The sequence below is a fragment of the Squalius cephalus genome (genome assembly GCF_949319135.1).
Source record: "Squalius cephalus genome assembly, chromosome: 19".
In the NCBI taxonomy this organism is placed as follows: Eukaryota; Metazoa; Chordata; class Actinopteri; order Cypriniformes; family Leuciscidae; genus Squalius; species Squalius cephalus.
This window is the reverse complement of record NC_137140.1, coordinates 25,762,527-25,781,009: the sequence shown is the minus strand read 5'-3', so window position 1 is coordinate 25,781,009 and position 18,483 is coordinate 25,762,527. Positions and strand designations below refer to the sequence as shown.

Below are 18,483 nucleotides of genomic sequence, written 5' to 3'. Positions count from 1 at the left end.
ACTAAAGACAGCCAAGTGGCTGATGCTCTTGGTTTGCCCTGGTTATGTTATGAATTTAGAAATTGATCTCCATCACGAAAGATCATAAAACTTCTGTTTAAACTAGCCTTCATTTCAGAGAAATACCAGAAACATCAGTGAACATTTGCCTTTGTGAGACGTTCAAGATAATGCCAACCTTTTTCAATCAGGTTTGCATTAGCGAAATTCATGTCCAGCTCCCTGTATTGACTCAGTCTAATCACACTTGTGTGTTTGTAAAGTAGTAAGCACAAAAGCAATAGAAATTCACTATTAAAGATCCAGTGAGATGCATAAAGAAACTTGGGTGACAAGGGGTTTGCTGGACACCAAATTAAACAGGGCGGAATGATGACTGCACACATTCAGTAGATGATTTTACTACCACTTTGACCACAAACCCACTGACTCACTGGCAGTTCTTGTCTCTAGGAAAAATGGTCACATTACTCAAAGCTTTCTTTAGAGATGTCAGGCTCTCCTCTTTCCTCAGCAGTGAACTTTTTCTGAGGGGATTCTGCTTTTTCTTTAATTTTTGCTTTTTGCTTTTTCTTTCTTTAAAACACTTGACGTGACATTTCTGCTTTTATATGCATGCAAAATGTGCACTAATTGCAAGTCATCCTTTGTGTCTATCCTATCAACACTCTTGAGGAATCACTGTTGCATTTAGAAAACCCAGCTGTTCTAATCCTATAGATATATTGTATGAATATGATTACTATAATAGTGCTTGAAGTTAAACATGCATCATGTATTAACCAGAAAACTGTTTTTATTCCATATGCTATAATGCAGCATTTGAAGCGAATAGGCCTATTTTTTTCTTTTGAGAGTTTTTCCACCGATTCCCGTAACCAATTCCAATAGTCCAATGCCCAGAACTCATCTGTGAACTCGCATCAGCCTTCACAAGTGTTCTCATGGACTAACCATCACCAGTTCCTTCACAACAGTTGTTCAGCACCTCTGCTTTAGGCATTATGGGTCAACACTTGCATTGGAAAAGCAAGAAAAAAAACATGATTTATTTGCTTAAACTGATTTTCATTATGTCCCAGCAATATCAGTGAGGCCCCGCTGAGCAGTTCCTCCAAACTGCCAGGAGGAATACCGCTATTTTACAGCTTTTACAGTGATCCATCCATCCATCCATCCATCTATCATTAAACAGAAGTCCTTCCTCAAACAAAAGTCTATAACAAGACTATCAACTATCAACACAATAAAACTGTCTGTGACTGCCCTCTAGTGCTCAAGATTGTTAAAAAGGTGAGATGTTTTATAAAGGACATTTGAAACAAAAACTTTTATTATTATTATGTGTCTTAATTCACACTTAAAATTCTGAGTTGTTAGGCTTTCTCATAAAGCACAACTTGATAGACATACAATATATCCAATATATCAAACATAACGCATTACTTACTATCAAATCCACAAGAGGTACATGGATCTTACTCTTAAACAGTGTGAGGGCACTTCTCCAAAATCACGCTCACCCTTATTCTTAACATACATTGTCCATACATGCAGCTTTGTTTGATATATTTCCGTAACAATAACTACAATCACCTTCATTAAACCATAGTAAAAAGAAAACCAACCATGATTTTCATTGTTTACAGTCTGCACTTACTTTAACCATCTTCAAGTTCACTTTTCACTTATAGCTTTCATCTAAATATCCTTCATTTATGGATCAATTAAAAATACAACCAGAGAACACCAGGATCTACATGATGTTCATAAATTAGATTTAAAAAAAAAAAAAAAAAAAAGTAAGGAAGACACTAATGACAGATTACATTGTTCCTGACTTTGCAGCAGCCTGATCTGTGATGGCCTGGTTTTCAATCATCTGTCTTGCGGTGGATTCATCAGCATGAGACTGGCTCATAATGGATTGTTTCTTGGAGGACTGGTTGGTGATAGACTGACTTGTGGTTGAATGGGAAGCAACAGACTGTGACGTGATGGATTTTGTGGTCTTGGCCTGCTTGAATGTGGTGTGAATAGTCTTCTTCCTCTTGACGTGGAGGATCTCCATAGCATCAGGATTGACTCCTGGCTGCTGGAGCTCCTTTGTGGTCTCCGTCTGCTCTGTGGTGGATTGCTGTTGCTCCTGGAACTCCTGCTGTCTCTTGAGCATCTGAGACAGAAGAAAATGATCAAATGCATTATGGGGAGAGGAAATAGAGTCAAGTTGGTAATGTGGTAAAATTTTTAAAAGCATGACAACTGCTCTGTTCCAAAACCTAGTGCGCTGCCATTTGAAGGCACACTCCTGATTTGAAGACCATAGCTAAAACTTAATATGCCTCCAAAGATACCTTATTTTATAAATAATAAATACATTCTAAAGCAGTATCCCATAATACACTACGACAACCTCAGTATCCAAGATGATGGATGAGCTAAGAGAAATTATTGTTTTATAAATAAACGTTTAAAGTCCACATTAAATGAAATTTAATCTATTTTCTAAATCTTATAGCGAACAATTATTGTGAACAAAAAATGTTTTAATCTTCTCTCAGGTGATGTATGCAGGACTTTTCCAATAATTTAGTCCACTTAAACCCCACCCCTGAAAGCTTGTGTTCATCTGCCTCCATTTTTGATTATGTACAATATTTGTGTATGTTATGTATTTTTATTCTTAAAGTATTGTACTATTAGGTTAGCAACATGCTAACATCCTAACATCATCATCACATCATCAGTGCTATTTGTTTAGCTTGTGCTCCAAAACGATCACTTATGAGGTTTCATGATGCTTAGGATGCAAACAAAGCAGCTCACTAGGGTTTGAAACAGAGCAAATGATCCTATTCAGATATCTTCAGATAAGTAATACTGTGATGTAGAGTTCTGTCTCACCATTAGATGCTGATACTGGGCGATAGCCTCATCAGTGGTCACTCCTTCAGCAAGGCCCAGTTCTGCAGCACGGCGGGCCATTTCTACCTTATGAGAGCCTGGTGGGGTCCAGCCCACACCTTTAATCCAGTTCAGATCTGCTTTGTAGTTGACCTGCAACCACAGAGTCAGGACGATTAAACTTGCTACACGAGGACAACTATAAGAACAATTCAATTGTCAAAATAATGTAATCTGAGAAACTTTTGGCATATATTGCTACCAAGTCACATGCATAGTGTCTCATGTCAACCACATGTCATCAGAGACATTGGCATACAATGGCATCAATACAGTTCTTCACAACATTTAATAATCCCAAAACTCACATCGCTCTGCAGCTGGTAGGCTTGTTTAGCGTGTTTGACGTTGAGCTGATTAGAATCACAGGTGTAGTCATGGAGATGCTGGCGATAGTTGACATTGCTGAGCTGAGCCTGGCTCTTCTTAGCATGCTGGAAATCAGGCTGGTCGGCATGGATCTTAAACTGAGAGCGTGTCTCCTGGGACTGCTTCTTGTACAAGTTGTTGCTCTGGAGCTTCCCTACAGCCAATGAGTGTTTCATCTTGGGGTCATCCTCAACGCTGAGAAGGCCCACCTGATGGCCCTTATCTTTGACAAATGCCTCCTTATAGCGGAACTGAGAAGCAATGGTACAATAGATGTTAAATTAAAAATCTGAAGTTGGGTTTTGCTTAATGAAATAGTACACAATTTGGCAGATAAACATTTTGATTATAACTTACATCACTAGCAATTTCTCTAGATGCCTTGGCTGTCTGAAAGGGAATGGCGTCCAACCTGAAGTCATAACCTGCAGACTTCACCTGCTCACCTGATGTTTTATACACTTTCTGCAAAGTGAAAGAGAAAAAAGGAGCATAGACAATATTAAAGGATGTACAATATCATTCGAATGTTCAAAATCTTTTTTTAATGTAATCTCATGCTCACCAAGGCTGCATTTATTTTATCAAAAGGTGATATTGTGAAATATTATTACAATTTAAAACTGTTTTCTATTTTAATATATTTTAAAATGTAAATGATTCCTGTGGTGATAAAAAGCTGAATTTTCAGCATCATTACTCCAGTCTTCAGTGTCACATGATTCTTTCAGAAATCAGTCGAATAAGCTGATTTGCTGCTCAAGAAACATTTATTATTATTATTATTATCGATGTTGAAAACAGTTGTTTTGTTTTTTTATAATATTTTTGTTCAGCAAGGACACATTCATTTAATAAAATATGGCAGTATAGACTTTTTAAATTTTTTTTACAAAATACTTTTTCTTTTTCTTTCTATTCATCAAAAATACTGGGAAATCTTGGTTTCCACAAAAATATTATGCAGCAAAAACAGTTTTTAACATTGATAATAATAATAAACGTTTCTTGAGCACCAAATCAGCATATTAGAATGATTTCTGAAGGATCGTGTGACACTGAAGACCGAAGTAATGATGCTGAAAATTCAGCGTTACCATCACAAGAATAAATTATATTTAAAAATATATTAAAACAGAAAACAATATTTATCAATATCAATATTCAATATTCAATCAATATTCAATATCAATATCAATAATACTGTTTTACTGTATTTTTGATCAAATAAATGCAGCCTTGGTGAGCATTAGAGACTTCTTTCAGAGATACTGAGATACCTCTAATAAGAGACCCTTACATTGCTAATTTGCTGAGCATTGATCTTTGCTCTGATGAAGTCAGGATGATCAGAGTGTAATGTGTATTTGTGCATAGAATCAGAGTCTCCAGACTTGTACATCCTCTGAAACAGGATAAAAGTCGTGTTATTCACTTCACAATCACTGTCTCCACACACATTGAAATAAGCATGCTGGATGAAGCTTACCTCACTACACTGCATGTAGCTGTTCTTTGCATGGATGATATCTGGTGAATCAGCAATTTGAGTGTACTTCAGACTGTCAGGATGTTGACGGTACTTCTTCTACAGAGGGTAACGATGAAGAAAAGCATTTTGTTATTAACTGTGATTTTATCAAAGTATGCTGGCAAAATTACGAATATAAACATGAAACCCCACTCGCAACCCATTTTATTTCTGTTTTCATTTCAATAATATGTTTGAAGCAGGGTATTTAAAAGGAAAAAAAAAACCTTGATAATTGATTGGAGTGTGAAAAGTAGGTGTTCCATACAAGAATATCTCCAAATGTAAAATAGTTTACCCAATAGCCTGTTCGATGTCTGGCCTAACGGATGTCAGCATAGGTTACAGGGGCATTTTTTAAATTTTGAAATAATGTGCATGGGTGATTAATTCACCATAAGACCAGGAAATTGCGTTAAGAAAGTTAATAGGGTCATTTGATTTCATGTTGAATTGAAGTGCAACTTACATCACTAATGAGCTCTCCGGCTTTCTTTGCAGACTCCATCTGGGGTGCGCCTGCTGAATCCCAGGCCACTCCCTTCATGAAGTTCAGATCTGATTTGTATACATTCTTTGAAAAGACAAAGAAGACGAGATTTTAATGATTGTATTGAGATGCTTTGCCCTGTTACTCCTTTAGTGTATAAATCCAAAACTAAAGATCAGGATCTTAATCTTTTATGGCCTTACTCATTCTCACCTGGCTCTGCAGGTCATATGCCTTTTTGGCCCACTGCACCTTTATATCATCAGGTAGGACTGTGTAAGAGTGGATGCGAGTCTTGTAATCCTGGTCGCTGGCTAAGGCCTGGGCTTTCTTGGCTTGAACCAAGTTCACCATGTCCAAAGGCAGCTGATACTGGCCGCTGGTGGACACAGCGTCTTTGCGATAATGCTGGTCACTGTGCAGACGACCCATCTCCATGCAATGCATGAGGTGCGAGTCCTCCAGAAGGCTACGAGCTCCGATGTGCTTGCCCTTCTCCAATACATGGCTGTGCTTGTATTGAACCTATCAAGGCAAAGGAGGTGAATATGTTCAACTGGATGAACATAATGAATATGGATGAATATGTACATCTAGAATATGCTGTTTATAGCACAAACTTGGCAGCATGATTGCTTATGTATATATAAATGCATGAGTTTATCAGAGCTGTTTTTGCCCATAAATGTGTATACATTTAGAGAGTGTAATCTTACATCACTAGCAATGCTGGTGGATGCTTTTGCAGCCTGGAAGGGGATATCCTTCATGGTGAGTTTATAACCCTGAGCTCTTAGCACATTCCATGACTCCTTGTACTTAACCTGAAATAAAACAGAAAATGTCAAAACTTTTGTCTTTATGGTCTTGCATGCAAGCTCATTTGAATAAATTCCTCTTTAGAATATCTTTAAAGTGAGCTATAAACTTCGGTTAAGAATAGTGGATTTTATGATGTAGCAATATCCATAAACACAAAAATAGAGTTGGAAGGCTCATCTTACATCACTGAAGTTAGCAGCGTTAATCTTGGCCTGGGTGATTTCAGGTCGCTCAGCAGTAATGGTGTAGTTGTGCTTGAAGTTCTCTCCCTTTTCTTTGTACAAGCGCTAAATAATATCAGACCACAAGACATTATAATCTCTCTTTCACTGCAAATCACAAAACACAGAGACAATATTGCATGTCCTCCTACCTCATTATTGATCTTGCTACTGGTCTGTGCATGCACAATATCCGGAGAATCCGTGACAGATGTGTGTTTAAAAGAGTAGGGTTGTTGGCGATACTTTTTCTGTTAGGCAACAGAAATAAATACATTTATAATGTGACTTAAAAATACATATGCTACTGTTCAAAAGTTTGGAGATTGTTATAAACAATTGTTATAAAAGTTTTAATTTCATTAAAAGAAAATCTAAATGACCCCAAACTTTTGAACAGCAGTGCAGATTGTCATGCTGGATCAAAGTGTTGAAATTTAAATAGCCATTCATACCTCACTGATTAGATCTGTGGCCCGTTTGGATCCTTCAATCTGTAAGGCACCGGTGGCAATCCAGGCCGCACCACGAAGGTAGTTCAGATCAGAGCGGTAGAGTTTCTGTTGTATAAACACAGTATGTTCAAGAGCACTCGACTTTCAGAGGCATTCTGTGGAGCAATGAGTATTGGTAACCATACTACTGGAAATGCATTGAATAAGACATTACCTCACTCTGCAGTTCATATGCTCTCTTGGCAGCCTGCACTTTGAGGTCATCGGGCAGTGTTGTGTACTTGTGTAATGTAAGTCTGTAGTCCTGATCACTAATCAGAGACTGAGCATTCTTAGCATGGAGCACGTCTAACATATCCATTGGTAGATGGAACTGAGAATGCGACTTAGAAGAGTCTTTTTTGTATTTGAGCTAAGGAGAGAGAAAGTTGATCAATTGCTTGAGCATGACCTCTCAAACTCACATTCATGGTACTTCATTCGGTTGTCTCCTTGCTGGAATACTCACATCACTTTGTATATTTGTGGCATGCACAGAGTGAGCAATGTTTATGTCATCCTGTAGTCCCTTTAGCCCAATCATCTTCCCTTTTGTCTTCTCAAACTGTGCCTTGTACTTTTGCTGGAGGTAAACATTTTATACAGTTAGATAAACGGACAACAGAAACTGTAGTTCATCCCTATTGTGTACAAAATACTCACATCACTGAGGATTTCTGCAGACGATTTGGCTGCTTGGAATGGAATAGCATCCAAGCGCAACTTGTAGCCACCATCTTTAATCTTTGTCCAGGACTCTTTGTAACGTGACTATGTAAAAAAAGAATTCTACTTAATGTGGAAATTAAATTGTTTATGCATGTTTTTAATAGCTACTGAAACAGAAACAGCAGTGTGTGTAATGGATTCTCACCTCACTGATGTTCATGGCATTGATCTTAGCCTGCACATGCTCTGGAATATCTCCAATCAATGTGTACTTGTGCATTTCATTCTCTCCTTTCTTTCTGTATAATCTCTGTTGACATGAAGATCACATACATGATGATTTAACAATTTTAACAATTGTCACAGAATTCAATTCATAGATTCAAATACTGATTCATAGAAAAGACATACATCAAGAACCAGTTTGCTGCTGATTTTGGCCTGGACCATCTCTGGTGTATCCTCCACACTGGTGTACTTCAGAGCGCTCACATTCTGTCTGTATTTTTTCTGGAACATATACAGGTCATGGCAAAGATTTATATTGACTTTCAGTGCTGGGAGATAAATGTGTTTTAAATTTATTGTCTGAACTGTCTCTTGGGTGTACAGCCCTCAAGGTCTTTCATTTCAAGGACGATTTGCTTCAGTCATTTCATAATAGCTTTTAACACATGCATTATTTAAGTGTTAACCCCTAAGCATATGCTTTTTTTATCTTAGCCGAGTTTGACATCTATACTCAAAGTAAGTGCATCTAATAATATTCATGGAGGAGCCTAACAGCAGCACTTAAAATCATAATGTTTCTCTGCTGCAATTTTTTCAAAGTCTTAAAACCTTCAGTTTATTCCCAGGTTAAAATTTATACAAAAATATTCTTTAGTAAATTAGTATATAAAATAACTCTTCTTTAGTAAAATACTCAACTACTGTATTAGTTGAAGATATATGCCTATATTTAATATAGTTCTCAGCCATGTTTGCTGAGACAAGGGTTCTTAATAAACTATACAAAGTGTACTTTGCACTTTGTATAGTTCAGCAGATATGTTCTCTGCTAAATATAACCCCAGCCATTAACCTATTGCTTAAGCTATTCGCTATGCAAGCATTACATAACTATTACATTAATTATAACATTACAAAACTAAGTGGTACTCCACTTTACATTTTTTTGGAGAGTACTGCAGATGACCTAGGAATCTAGTGACTCACTTAAGTTATTTGAATTTAAGATCTGTAAGAAGAAAAACTATGACATTTAGTGTGTATGGTTGGTCACGTTCATGAGAGGCTTATCTGTACCTCGCTGGCTAAATCTGTAGCTTTTCTGGCCTGTTGTATATCAAGTGATCCAGTGGTCTCCCATCCAACCCCTTTCATCCAGTTCAGGTCAGAGCGATACTTTTTCTGTGAAGAAAACAAAGTTTTGTTGCATTTAGCTTTTCAAATCATTGGCTTTACAAGCCATTCAATTGAATGCTGGGCTCTTACATCACTCTGTTGGCCATATGCTTTCTTGGCCCATTCCAGTTTCATATCACTGGGCAGGAGGGTGTATTTGTGTAAGAAGGTTTTGTAGTTTTGTTCAGTGGCCAGTTCCTGGGCTTTCTTGGCATGGGTGAGGGTCATCATATCGAGCAAGGAACTGTGTTTGGTCTTGGTGTCTTCATACTCTTTCTTGTAGATGAGGTCACTCTGGAGTTTGGTGGCCTGGGCCGAATGGGCCATCTGAGAATCACCTGACACAGTCTTCACACCAATCATCTTCCCTTTTGTCATCTCATATTCTTGCTTGTACTTCACCTACATAAATGGAACATCGGGAGATTAGACTATAAGTCACGATACTTAAGATTCCAGTGTCTAGTTAAGTGCCAAGTGAGTCATGTGTATCAGTAGAGTGTTTGGTCACTCACATCACTGGCGAGATCTCTTGTTGTTTTGGCTGCAAGAATGGAAAGTGTGTCCAGGCCTAGCTCAAAACCCTTCTCTCTCTGCTCTTCCCAAATACCCTTATATGTTTTCTGAAAATTACCAATGTAACACTGATTAAAAGCAGGCGGTGGGTTGTTAGTTTGTGTGCAGGTTATTGATGCAACATAAGAACAGTTTCATGTGATTCATTTCATACCCCACTGAGAAGCTTTGCATTAGCTTTGGCTTGCTTGAAGAGAGGCTCATCTTTGCTCATAGTGTACTGGTGCATTGTCTGCTCAGTGCCCGCCTTGTATGTCAGCTGAGGATGAGAAAACACCAACCAATCTCAGATAGGACTCCAGTTAAATGTCCACTGAGGAGATACATATTCAATCAGATTGATCTTATCTTACGCCACTCTGTAGTTCCTGGCTCTTCTTGGCATGTATGATGGAAGGAGTGTCTGCCACTTGTGTGAATTTCACACCGTCCACCTTCTGCCGATAATTTTTCTGTATAGAGGTGAAAAATGTAGCAGGATAAACTTCTGACTGGCTATGCGAGTCTAAACAGTATGGAATACACATTTTGTAATCACCAACCTCACTGAGTAGTTCTCCTGCCTTCTTGGCTTGTTCCACATCCAGGCAGCCATCAGCCTCCCATCCGACTCCTTTCATCCAGGTCAGGTCTGATCGGTACTTGTTCTAAAAGCCAAAACAAATATCCATTTAGCATGCATAAATGAATGCCCATTATCTGTATCATTCTACTCTGTTCTTGCATATAGACACGCTTTCGTCTTCTTACATCACTCTGCAGTTGGTAAGCTTTCTTAGCTTGCTGCACTTTCATGTCATCAGGCAGGACGGTGTAATCGTGTAACTTCGTCCTGTAGTCCAGATCACTCGCCAGGGCCTGAGCCTTTTTAGCATGACTCAGATTCACCATGTCCAAAGGAAGGTGGAACTTGGATTGAGTCTCCTTAGAACCCTTTTTATAAGCGACCTATAGCACAGAAATGTTATTGTTTTTTGTTTAGGCTATAGTATTTGAAGAATCTTAGATTGAGCACTCATGTTAATGGGAAAATTTCAGTTTTGTTTAACTTAACCTGAATTTGGCTACTCAGATTTACCTCGCTGCTAAGCTTGGCCACCTGAAGGGAGTGCAGTGTTTTAGAGTCACTCACATCCATTCCAATGGCTTTGTCCTTGTTCTTTGTATATGACTCCTTATACTTGATCTGTACGGCCCAAGAAATCAAATCAATCCAAGAAAACAAATTTGAGTGAAGATTTACATTTAAACATTGAACGTTTGATTCTTACATCACTAGCCAGGTCTCGAGAGGCTTTGGCAGCTTTGAGTGTCAGAGTGTCCAGGCCGATATCACACGCTTTGGATTTGTTCTTCTCCCAGTTTTCTTTGTATTTGATCTGTGAACGTGCAGAAAGAAAGTGCTTAACAGTGCAGTCAACACTAGTAAACTATTTATATATGGATGACAAACAATGCGCCAAGGCTCTGGAATGTGTGTGAGCATAGCCTTACATCACTGACAAGTTCTGCATTGGCTTTTGCCTTCTTAAGTTCTGGTGTATCTTGAGATAATGTATACTGTGTCTTTGTCTTCTCATAGTTGGCTTTGTAGTTCAGCTTTAATGAAAGATAGATTATATGTGAGGCTTACTGTAGATATGTTGTATTAAATTCACTTAAACACTCAATAAAATGACAATTGATGCTTACATTGCTAAGCTGATGAGCATTGATTCTGGCTTGCACAATTTCAGGAGTGTCCGTAACCTGGCTGAATTTCAGCTTGTCGATATGTTGTCTATAGTTTTTCTGAGTGGGAGAAAAAGGACATCCATTTAGATTAGCTTGCATGTTTACAAGCGTAAAGAAGATCATTTGTAAGGCTAACGCAGCACTGTTCAAGCAATTAAGGTTGGCATTATTACTGAATGACAAATTCTATACACTCTAATACAGGAGGTTTAGGTTTATAGCAGCAACAAGAATGACAGACTTACATCTTTGAGCGGCTCCAGTTTTTTCTGTGACTGATAGGATGGGGTGATGGTGGCTGGATAGTTGTACTCACCCTGCACATTCTTCTCCTGCTCATATTCTGATTTGTAGGAAATCTGAAATCAAATGGTATTAGAGAATATGTAAGCACACTACGCTATGCCTGGTAATAAAATAAAATAGGAGAGATATTATGTTCAGAATTTTTTTTTTTTCTTACATCACTGGCAAGCTTTCTGACGTTCATAGCATGCATGGTCTGTTTGTCGATGCCACCCCCCTCATAGTGCCCCTTCATGTGATTGGTGTAATTCTCTTTGTATTTATTCTGCAAACACAGAGTGAATGAGCTTGCATATGACAGCACAAAAGTGCCCAGCACAGCAACACCTTAAATACAGAATATGTAGTCATTCTTTGGGTTAGCAGTCACATCATTGATGAGGCACTCACATCACTGGTATACTTGGCGATCTTTGACACATTCTTGAACTGTGGCGTCTCACAGTAGTTGATGCTGTGGCCTTTTGTGTTCTCAAGGTCCTTCTTATATTCAACCTGTATAATGGGAGGATGTCTGGGTCACATAGGCAATTTTAAGTCTCTATCACAGAAAACCATGTGCCCTTTTGACATTTGCTTGTAAATCAGGGTAGGATGGTATCATCAGGCATACACTGTGGCATGCAGAAATATCTACTGGTCGAGTGAGAGGGTCAAAATTAGAATGATGATGTGGCCCCTGCGCTTGCGTGTTCTCTTTGTTTATGTCTGTGGGTGGCTGGGCTCAACAGGAGGGCTCATGGGATGTGGGGAATGCAGGTGTGGAGACGTTATGTCTGGCTAAGCCGATGACAGATGCGTTCACTGATCCTCTCTTTCTCTTTTAGCACTTGTGCATCCTAAAATTCCTCAGAAGGCCATGTTACAAATCTACAGCTAACTAATCAAGGCTTTTTCTAAATATTTTTAACTGGAGATAGTAAATGTCTATTCAAATTAGAATGCCCTCCATCTATTCTCCTGTACCTCTTCTCAACATATTTAAGCAATTGACCAAGGGCATATGTCACTCACCTCGCTCATAAGCTTGTTGATCTTGCGTGCACTCTTCAGAGTCAGGTTGTCCTCGGTGTTTAAAGTGTGGTATGCAGAAGATCCCTTCATCTTCTTCAAATCCTTCTTGTATTTCAGCTGCAGGTTAAAAATGGAGAGAGAGGGGTAAGGAAGGTGTTCAAACACAACAATACCAGAAAGAGCTCAATCTACTCTACAGGAAGCTTGTATTCATCTGTCAGGATGAATTCCTGTGACATGAGAGAACATACACAATCAGTCATTTAGACAGTCAGTAAGTCTAAATATGTCCTTTTGATGCCTCTAGAGTGACATACATGACAGACCACTTCAGGAGTGGTGATACTCACATCACTGGCCATGTCATGGGCTCTCTTGGCCATCTGGTATCCAGGGGTAATCATAGCGGGGAAGCTGCCCTTGCCCTTTTGCTGTTCATATTCCTCAGTATAGGCATGCTAAAGGAATTAGAGACGTTTAGTATAACCATGTGCAATGATGTAACCACATAGGATGTAAACCAAAGGTACTGTATGTGCAAAAGAGCATCGTATCACCTGACTGAAGTTTTCTGCATTCTCTCTGGCCAAAGCAAATTCCGCAGCCCCGGCTTCAGTGCTGGCCTTGCCCTTAATCTCCTGCTCATATTTCTGTTGATATTTCACCTGCACGAAAACAACACTGATTTTACATCTATCACGTACATGCAGCTGGCATTTCCATGCGATCGCACATTTGGAAACTTACTTTGCTGGCCATCTCGCCTGCTTTTTTGGCCACCTGGTATCCAGGAGTGAAATGGGCAGGAAAACTGCCTTTGCCCCTCTGCTGTTCATAGCCTTCAGTGTAGACATACTGTTTTCATGGAAGGAGACACAAAATGAGGATATATGAAGAGTATTCAGCCACAAAGAATTTTCAAGATTCTATTCACTTACATCACTGACGATCTTCCCTTGATTTTTAGCTAAAAGCACGTCAGGAGTATCCGTCACAGCGGTGTACTTTGACACTCGTTCTTCATGGCCTTTCTTATACTCCAACTAAATAAAAAAGCAAGGAATAAAAAACTCATACTGGACCTGGTAGGAAAGAAACTGCACTTTTTTTGCAACAGAACTGTTTTGCTTACATTGCTAGCCAGTGTATTGGCTTTCTTTGCCATTTCATATCCTGGAGTGATCATGGCTGGAAAACTGCCCTTTCCTTTAGATTGTTCATATTCTTCTGTGTATTTCACCTGTAAATCAACATAAAACATCACATCACAGATAAGAAACATTATTATAATATCACATAATTATCACATAAACAGGGGTAAGATTTGAACCTATGTACAATGGATTTAGCCTCAGTGGCCACACTGCAGAACTCATGTCTAAAATGTTACGTTTTAATCTAACATACTAAAAGGTTGCATTTACTATACTTACAATATATTATATTACAATATAATTAGTTTGGATTTGATCAACCGTCATTAGAAATATGACATAAAGAATTTGTTATACAACAGTTTGCTATGAGAGAATACTATACCAAGCTCACAAAAATGTTGTAAAGATTCTTGAATTCTTAAAACCTTGCATGCCATTTCAGTGTCAAAGGTCACTTTGGAAATTTGTCCTTACATCACTGGCCAATGAGACTCCAGTCTTGGCATGTATCATCTCAGGTGTGTCTGCTACAGAGGTAAACTGCGTCACACGCGCTTCATGGCCTCGTTTGTATTCCACCTGCAGCCCAAATTACCATGTCAGGTCACTTTTTTTTTTAATACATCATCATTATTTATCCATTTATTGATGCAGGATAATAGCAAGAGCCTCATTTATCAAAGCATTTGCCCTTTGTGTCTGAATCAGACCACTCACGTCACTAATGGTCTTCTGAGCCTGGGTCACACGTACGATTTCCTGGCTGGTAACGCTGCCTGAGTAAAATGACTGTTGGCCCACAAATTCAGTTTGGTAACCTTGCTGCTTTTAGAAAGATTAGAAACCAGTCACATGTTAAAGTCCATGGCTAAACTTATACTTAATGGATTTCTGTTCCTACAGTCTATATTTTTTATCGGGGGTTACTCACCTGACTGGCAAGCTGGCTGGCCGCACGAGCTTGCTCGATTTCTTTTGATCTCATGTCATAGTGAAAAGTGGACATAAAACGCTCCCCTTCTTCTCTATATCTATTCTAAAAAACCAGAGGGATGTAAACATGGAGCTGTCAGTGAGCTTCCTATAAGCACAAGCAAAGTCATATTCAAAGATATGCAACGTCAGTGGGTCTAGTTGGTCTTGTTCTACACTGTCTTTTGATCATTTTCTGGTGATGAAATGAAATTATACATGTGAAATGGAAGTATGGCGGTTTGCAATTTGTCACTCTGAAGACCATCATCGCAGAGCCCAGTGACAGACAGGGGCAGCTGGGGATCCCACAGAGAGAGATATAGAAAAAGAGAGGGAGCCAGAAAGGAAGAGAGGTGGGCTATATTCATGTGGTATAAATTTAAACAGCAAATACATAAAGAAGGCCAGAGAAGAGTATCATGTCACACCACAGAAATAACTGGAGAGATGCAGTTCTCATTCCAATCCTGTAGAGTCACCAGGGCCTTTGAGCTCTCCTAAAAACAACACTTTAACCCAACTCATATAGGGGGTATTACGAGCAAAATGACCCATATTCAATTCTTTAAATACCTTTTGCTTGTAAATCAGTGTAAGACCGTATACACTGACCACCACTAGTTCAGCACCAGGCAGCCTAAAAAGCTATGTATGATTGTTTAAAAGAACTTTTTCATTTATTTATCATTGATTTCATTTAAAAACTTTGCGCATACCTGTGTTTCAAAGCTGTTAATGAGCTTAAATATCTTTAAAGTCAAGTATTTTTAAAGTCTCCATAAGTAAACTAATAAAATAATTTCAATTCAGATCTTATTACACAATTTTTTCATTTATTTGTTAAGAAGACGTGTTATAAGTGGGATAATGTACAGTCAACTGGTCATAATCGCAAAATAAATCACCATTATTTTGTGATAAAGATCAACTGACTGTACATTACGCCTTACTTAATATTTAATATATTCTATATAGAAATACACCTCAATTTAACAGCATTACTTTATTTTTTTTCGCTTGTACGCCCTCAAATAATTGTTCCCCAATGTTACAGAAAAACAAAATAAGACTTGAATAAAGTTTGGTTGTGTTTTGTGTTGTCTATGATGTAAACAAAGCCTCACCTCACTGGCTGCCACAGATTGCTTCTTGGCATTGATGTTGACTGGGGTCTCATAAACACTTGTAAAAGTGTTGTTCTTTGGATTATGCCTATGAGATATGAGAGACAAATAATTATATATTCAACACATGAAAGGGCCAAACTGTGCAAATTATGCCTTCAGCCATGACACAAAGAAAAATAATGCTGACTTATTGAAACACTGAGCCTTAATTGTTACAAAAAAAAAAATGAGATTCGAGCCAAAAATTACTCAGACTTACACTTGGCAGTATGGCCTTTTCTGATGGCTGACAAAATTATTGGCAGTCAGAACCATTTTACAGTCCTCACAGTGAAAACATGATTTGTGCCAATTCTGAAAGAGAAAAGAGGGATATTTCATGCAGAGCGTGAGAAAATGAAAAGAACTGAATACAATTCCTCCTTAAAATCTGTCCAATTTAATTGGTCTTGCTCACATAGAAAACATGGATAGACTTAACTTTAAAATACATTATCTCATTATGATAATCTATGGACTATCGTTTAAATTGAGACACACGTGGTAAAGCCTTACCTGACCGATAAGATTGATCTTCTCCGCTGGGTACACCACAAACCCGCACCTGGCACACTTTTGAACATTCATAATTGTATCCAATTAAGCCGGCAACTCCAGAGAAATATAAAAACAACTTGTAAAAACGGTCAGTACAGGAAAGCGAGGCTTCCCAGACAGTCCCTTGTGCCCACTTCTGTCCTGTGTTAAACTTAGATCTGCTCTCTGACAGAGACCCTGTCTAGTAAATGTCAGTGGGTGCAGAGATCCGCCCCTCTTTAGCTGTTGCCAGTCAGCTGACTGGTTGACCAGCTGTCAGTTACATTGAGAGATGTCACTGAATTGTGATCACGGTGTTGTTCTCTTTGAGTACATTAGTCAGAGCCTTCAGACATGCTCTAAATAGGTGAATGAAGTCACGGCTAGATTGGCCATTGCACGTGTTATGAAATGCCTTATAGTTTCTAAAAGCATATCATGGCTTTCCGTCATTTTCTCAAATAAGATTGAATTGTTCATCCTGTTATATACTACATAACTTTAAGATGATTAAGCCATTCTCAAAAGATGGTGACAAACATGTCCACTGACAGTCATTACAAATATTTAAAATATAACAGAAATCCTGTATAAAATGCATCCTTCTATACTTTTATGAAATAATATAAAATGTTTGACTCTACATCATTTTGTCTGTCCCTTTATTTCATGTCATTGGTGTTATAAATGTTTTAAAAAAAAAGTATTCTGAAAATACAAAAAGTTATTTCCAAAGTCAAAGGTCAGAGGACGAATGGGCACATGTTCAAATGGGCACATGGTTATTTCTCATTATGGGATAAAAAGGTATTTATTTTCTTTAAATTTAATGGGGATAATGTATTGATTTTTAGTCTGGTTGATGATGTTGGTAACACTTTAGTTTAGGATATTAGTTTAGGCTGTTTATTAGTACGTATAAAGCACATATTAATGCCTTATTCTGCATGACCATATTCTTCATTTTTAATCCTTCCCAATTCCTACTCAATACCTAAACGTAACAACTACCTTTGAATTGGTCACTTTCTGTATTTCTAAATAAAATAAACAAATAAGTCAAGGTGTCCCTAATGAAAAGAAGGCTAATAGTGTCAACATATAGCCCTATTAGTAAATAGTGGCCCTCAACATTTATGTTAGAAAACCTAATTGAATTTAGCCATTAACAATTAGCTATGTAACTGTAACCCTTGTAGCACATTTGCATATTAAATGTGAGAAGATTCATTTTTTAATAATAAGGAAAACATAAACTTCAATGCCAAGTTCAGACCTATTGGCCTAGACAAGTGATGTAAAATAATGCAGCTGGCATTTAATGAAAAACCTATGGGAATGCCATAACAAGACAGCCCTGGGCCCATATGCAATTTATTTAAACGGGTCCCCTCGGTAATCACATGCATACCCTGCATGGGCTACAGTAGGCCTACCAGATGCTACATACGCTACTGATTGGAAGAAGTAACTCTCTCATAAGAGGCAAATAGATGAGGTTTAAGGTGTTCAAAATGAGTGAATGTGTCGACATGAATAAATAAAATCAAGGTTTTATAATCGACATAAACGTAAATGTAGCCTATACAGAAATTTCCCCTTGTTTAGTCTTTTTAGCCATTTGTTTCACTTTTTTTTTTTTGCAACCATATAATTTGTATCAGTTTTGTGGAAGAGTTTTCTGAACTTCAGTTCTGTTCGCTTATATGTGAGTGATCCAGTGGTCATTGGAGCTTTATACCCTGTCCAAATACCCACACTTGCGGTCTTTGCACTTTACATGTCGTATTTCCTGTATTTGGCCCAAGTGTTCAAGTGGGTGTGAAGACTGCAAGTGTGTATAGAACTTTCGATTATCTGATGGGACACACTTATAGTGTTGCAAAAAAATGCAAAAAAAAAAAAAGTGTTTACAGACCTTTTTTTTATTATTTTCAATACTTTGCATTTAAAAATAAACTTCCAAATGTCTGTAGTCGGTTTGTAACTAACAGAAGACAATTTTAAAATTGTGGTGCTTCTAATTAAGTGATAAAAAGCAGTTGCAAATG

General features: G+C 38.0%; 2 protein-coding genes across 3 annotated transcripts in view; one reads left to right on the top strand and one right to left on the bottom strand.

Moving 5' to 3' along the window:
* Positions 1 to 18,483, top strand: part of plekhs1.4 (pleckstrin homology domain containing S1, tandem duplicate 4) — a 115,317-nt gene that overhangs the window by 76,666 nt on the left and 20,168 nt on the right. The gene's annotated exons all lie outside the window — the stretch shown is intronic.
* Positions 1,312 to 16,639, bottom strand: nrap (nebulin-related anchoring protein). Of its 2 annotated transcripts, none has more exons than XM_079851923.1 (43): positions 16,412 to 16,639; positions 16,116 to 16,210; positions 15,854 to 15,941; positions 14,686 to 14,790; positions 14,472 to 14,576; positions 14,229 to 14,333; positions 13,730 to 13,837; positions 13,536 to 13,640; positions 13,345 to 13,452; positions 13,155 to 13,262; positions 12,948 to 13,055; positions 12,598 to 12,714; positions 11,974 to 12,078; positions 11,741 to 11,848; positions 11,523 to 11,636; positions 11,236 to 11,334; positions 11,038 to 11,142; positions 10,815 to 10,922; positions 10,622 to 10,729; positions 10,294 to 10,491; positions 10,086 to 10,190; positions 9,897 to 9,995; positions 9,698 to 9,802; positions 9,483 to 9,590; positions 9,058 to 9,369; positions 8,869 to 8,973; positions 7,972 to 8,070; positions 7,766 to 7,870; positions 7,555 to 7,662; positions 7,361 to 7,474; positions 7,067 to 7,264; positions 6,853 to 6,957; positions 6,550 to 6,648; positions 6,359 to 6,463; positions 6,071 to 6,178; positions 5,568 to 5,879; positions 5,334 to 5,438; positions 4,823 to 4,921; positions 4,634 to 4,738; positions 3,691 to 3,798; positions 3,273 to 3,584; positions 2,905 to 3,057; positions 1,312 to 2,173 (listed from the first exon to the last, which is right to left on the bottom strand). In XM_079851923.1, the coding sequence occupies exons 1-43, from the start codon at positions 16,481 to 16,483 to the stop codon at positions 1,826 to 1,828; spliced, it is 5,586 nt and encodes a 1,861-aa protein (XP_079708049.1). In that variant the 5' UTR covers positions 16,484 to 16,639; the 3' UTR covers positions 1,312 to 1,825. The 2 variants fall into 2 exon arrangements, with proteins under 2 accessions (XP_079708049.1, XP_079708048.1); XM_079851922.1 differs by having other exon boundaries at positions 14,472 to 14,579; positions 16,412 to 16,610.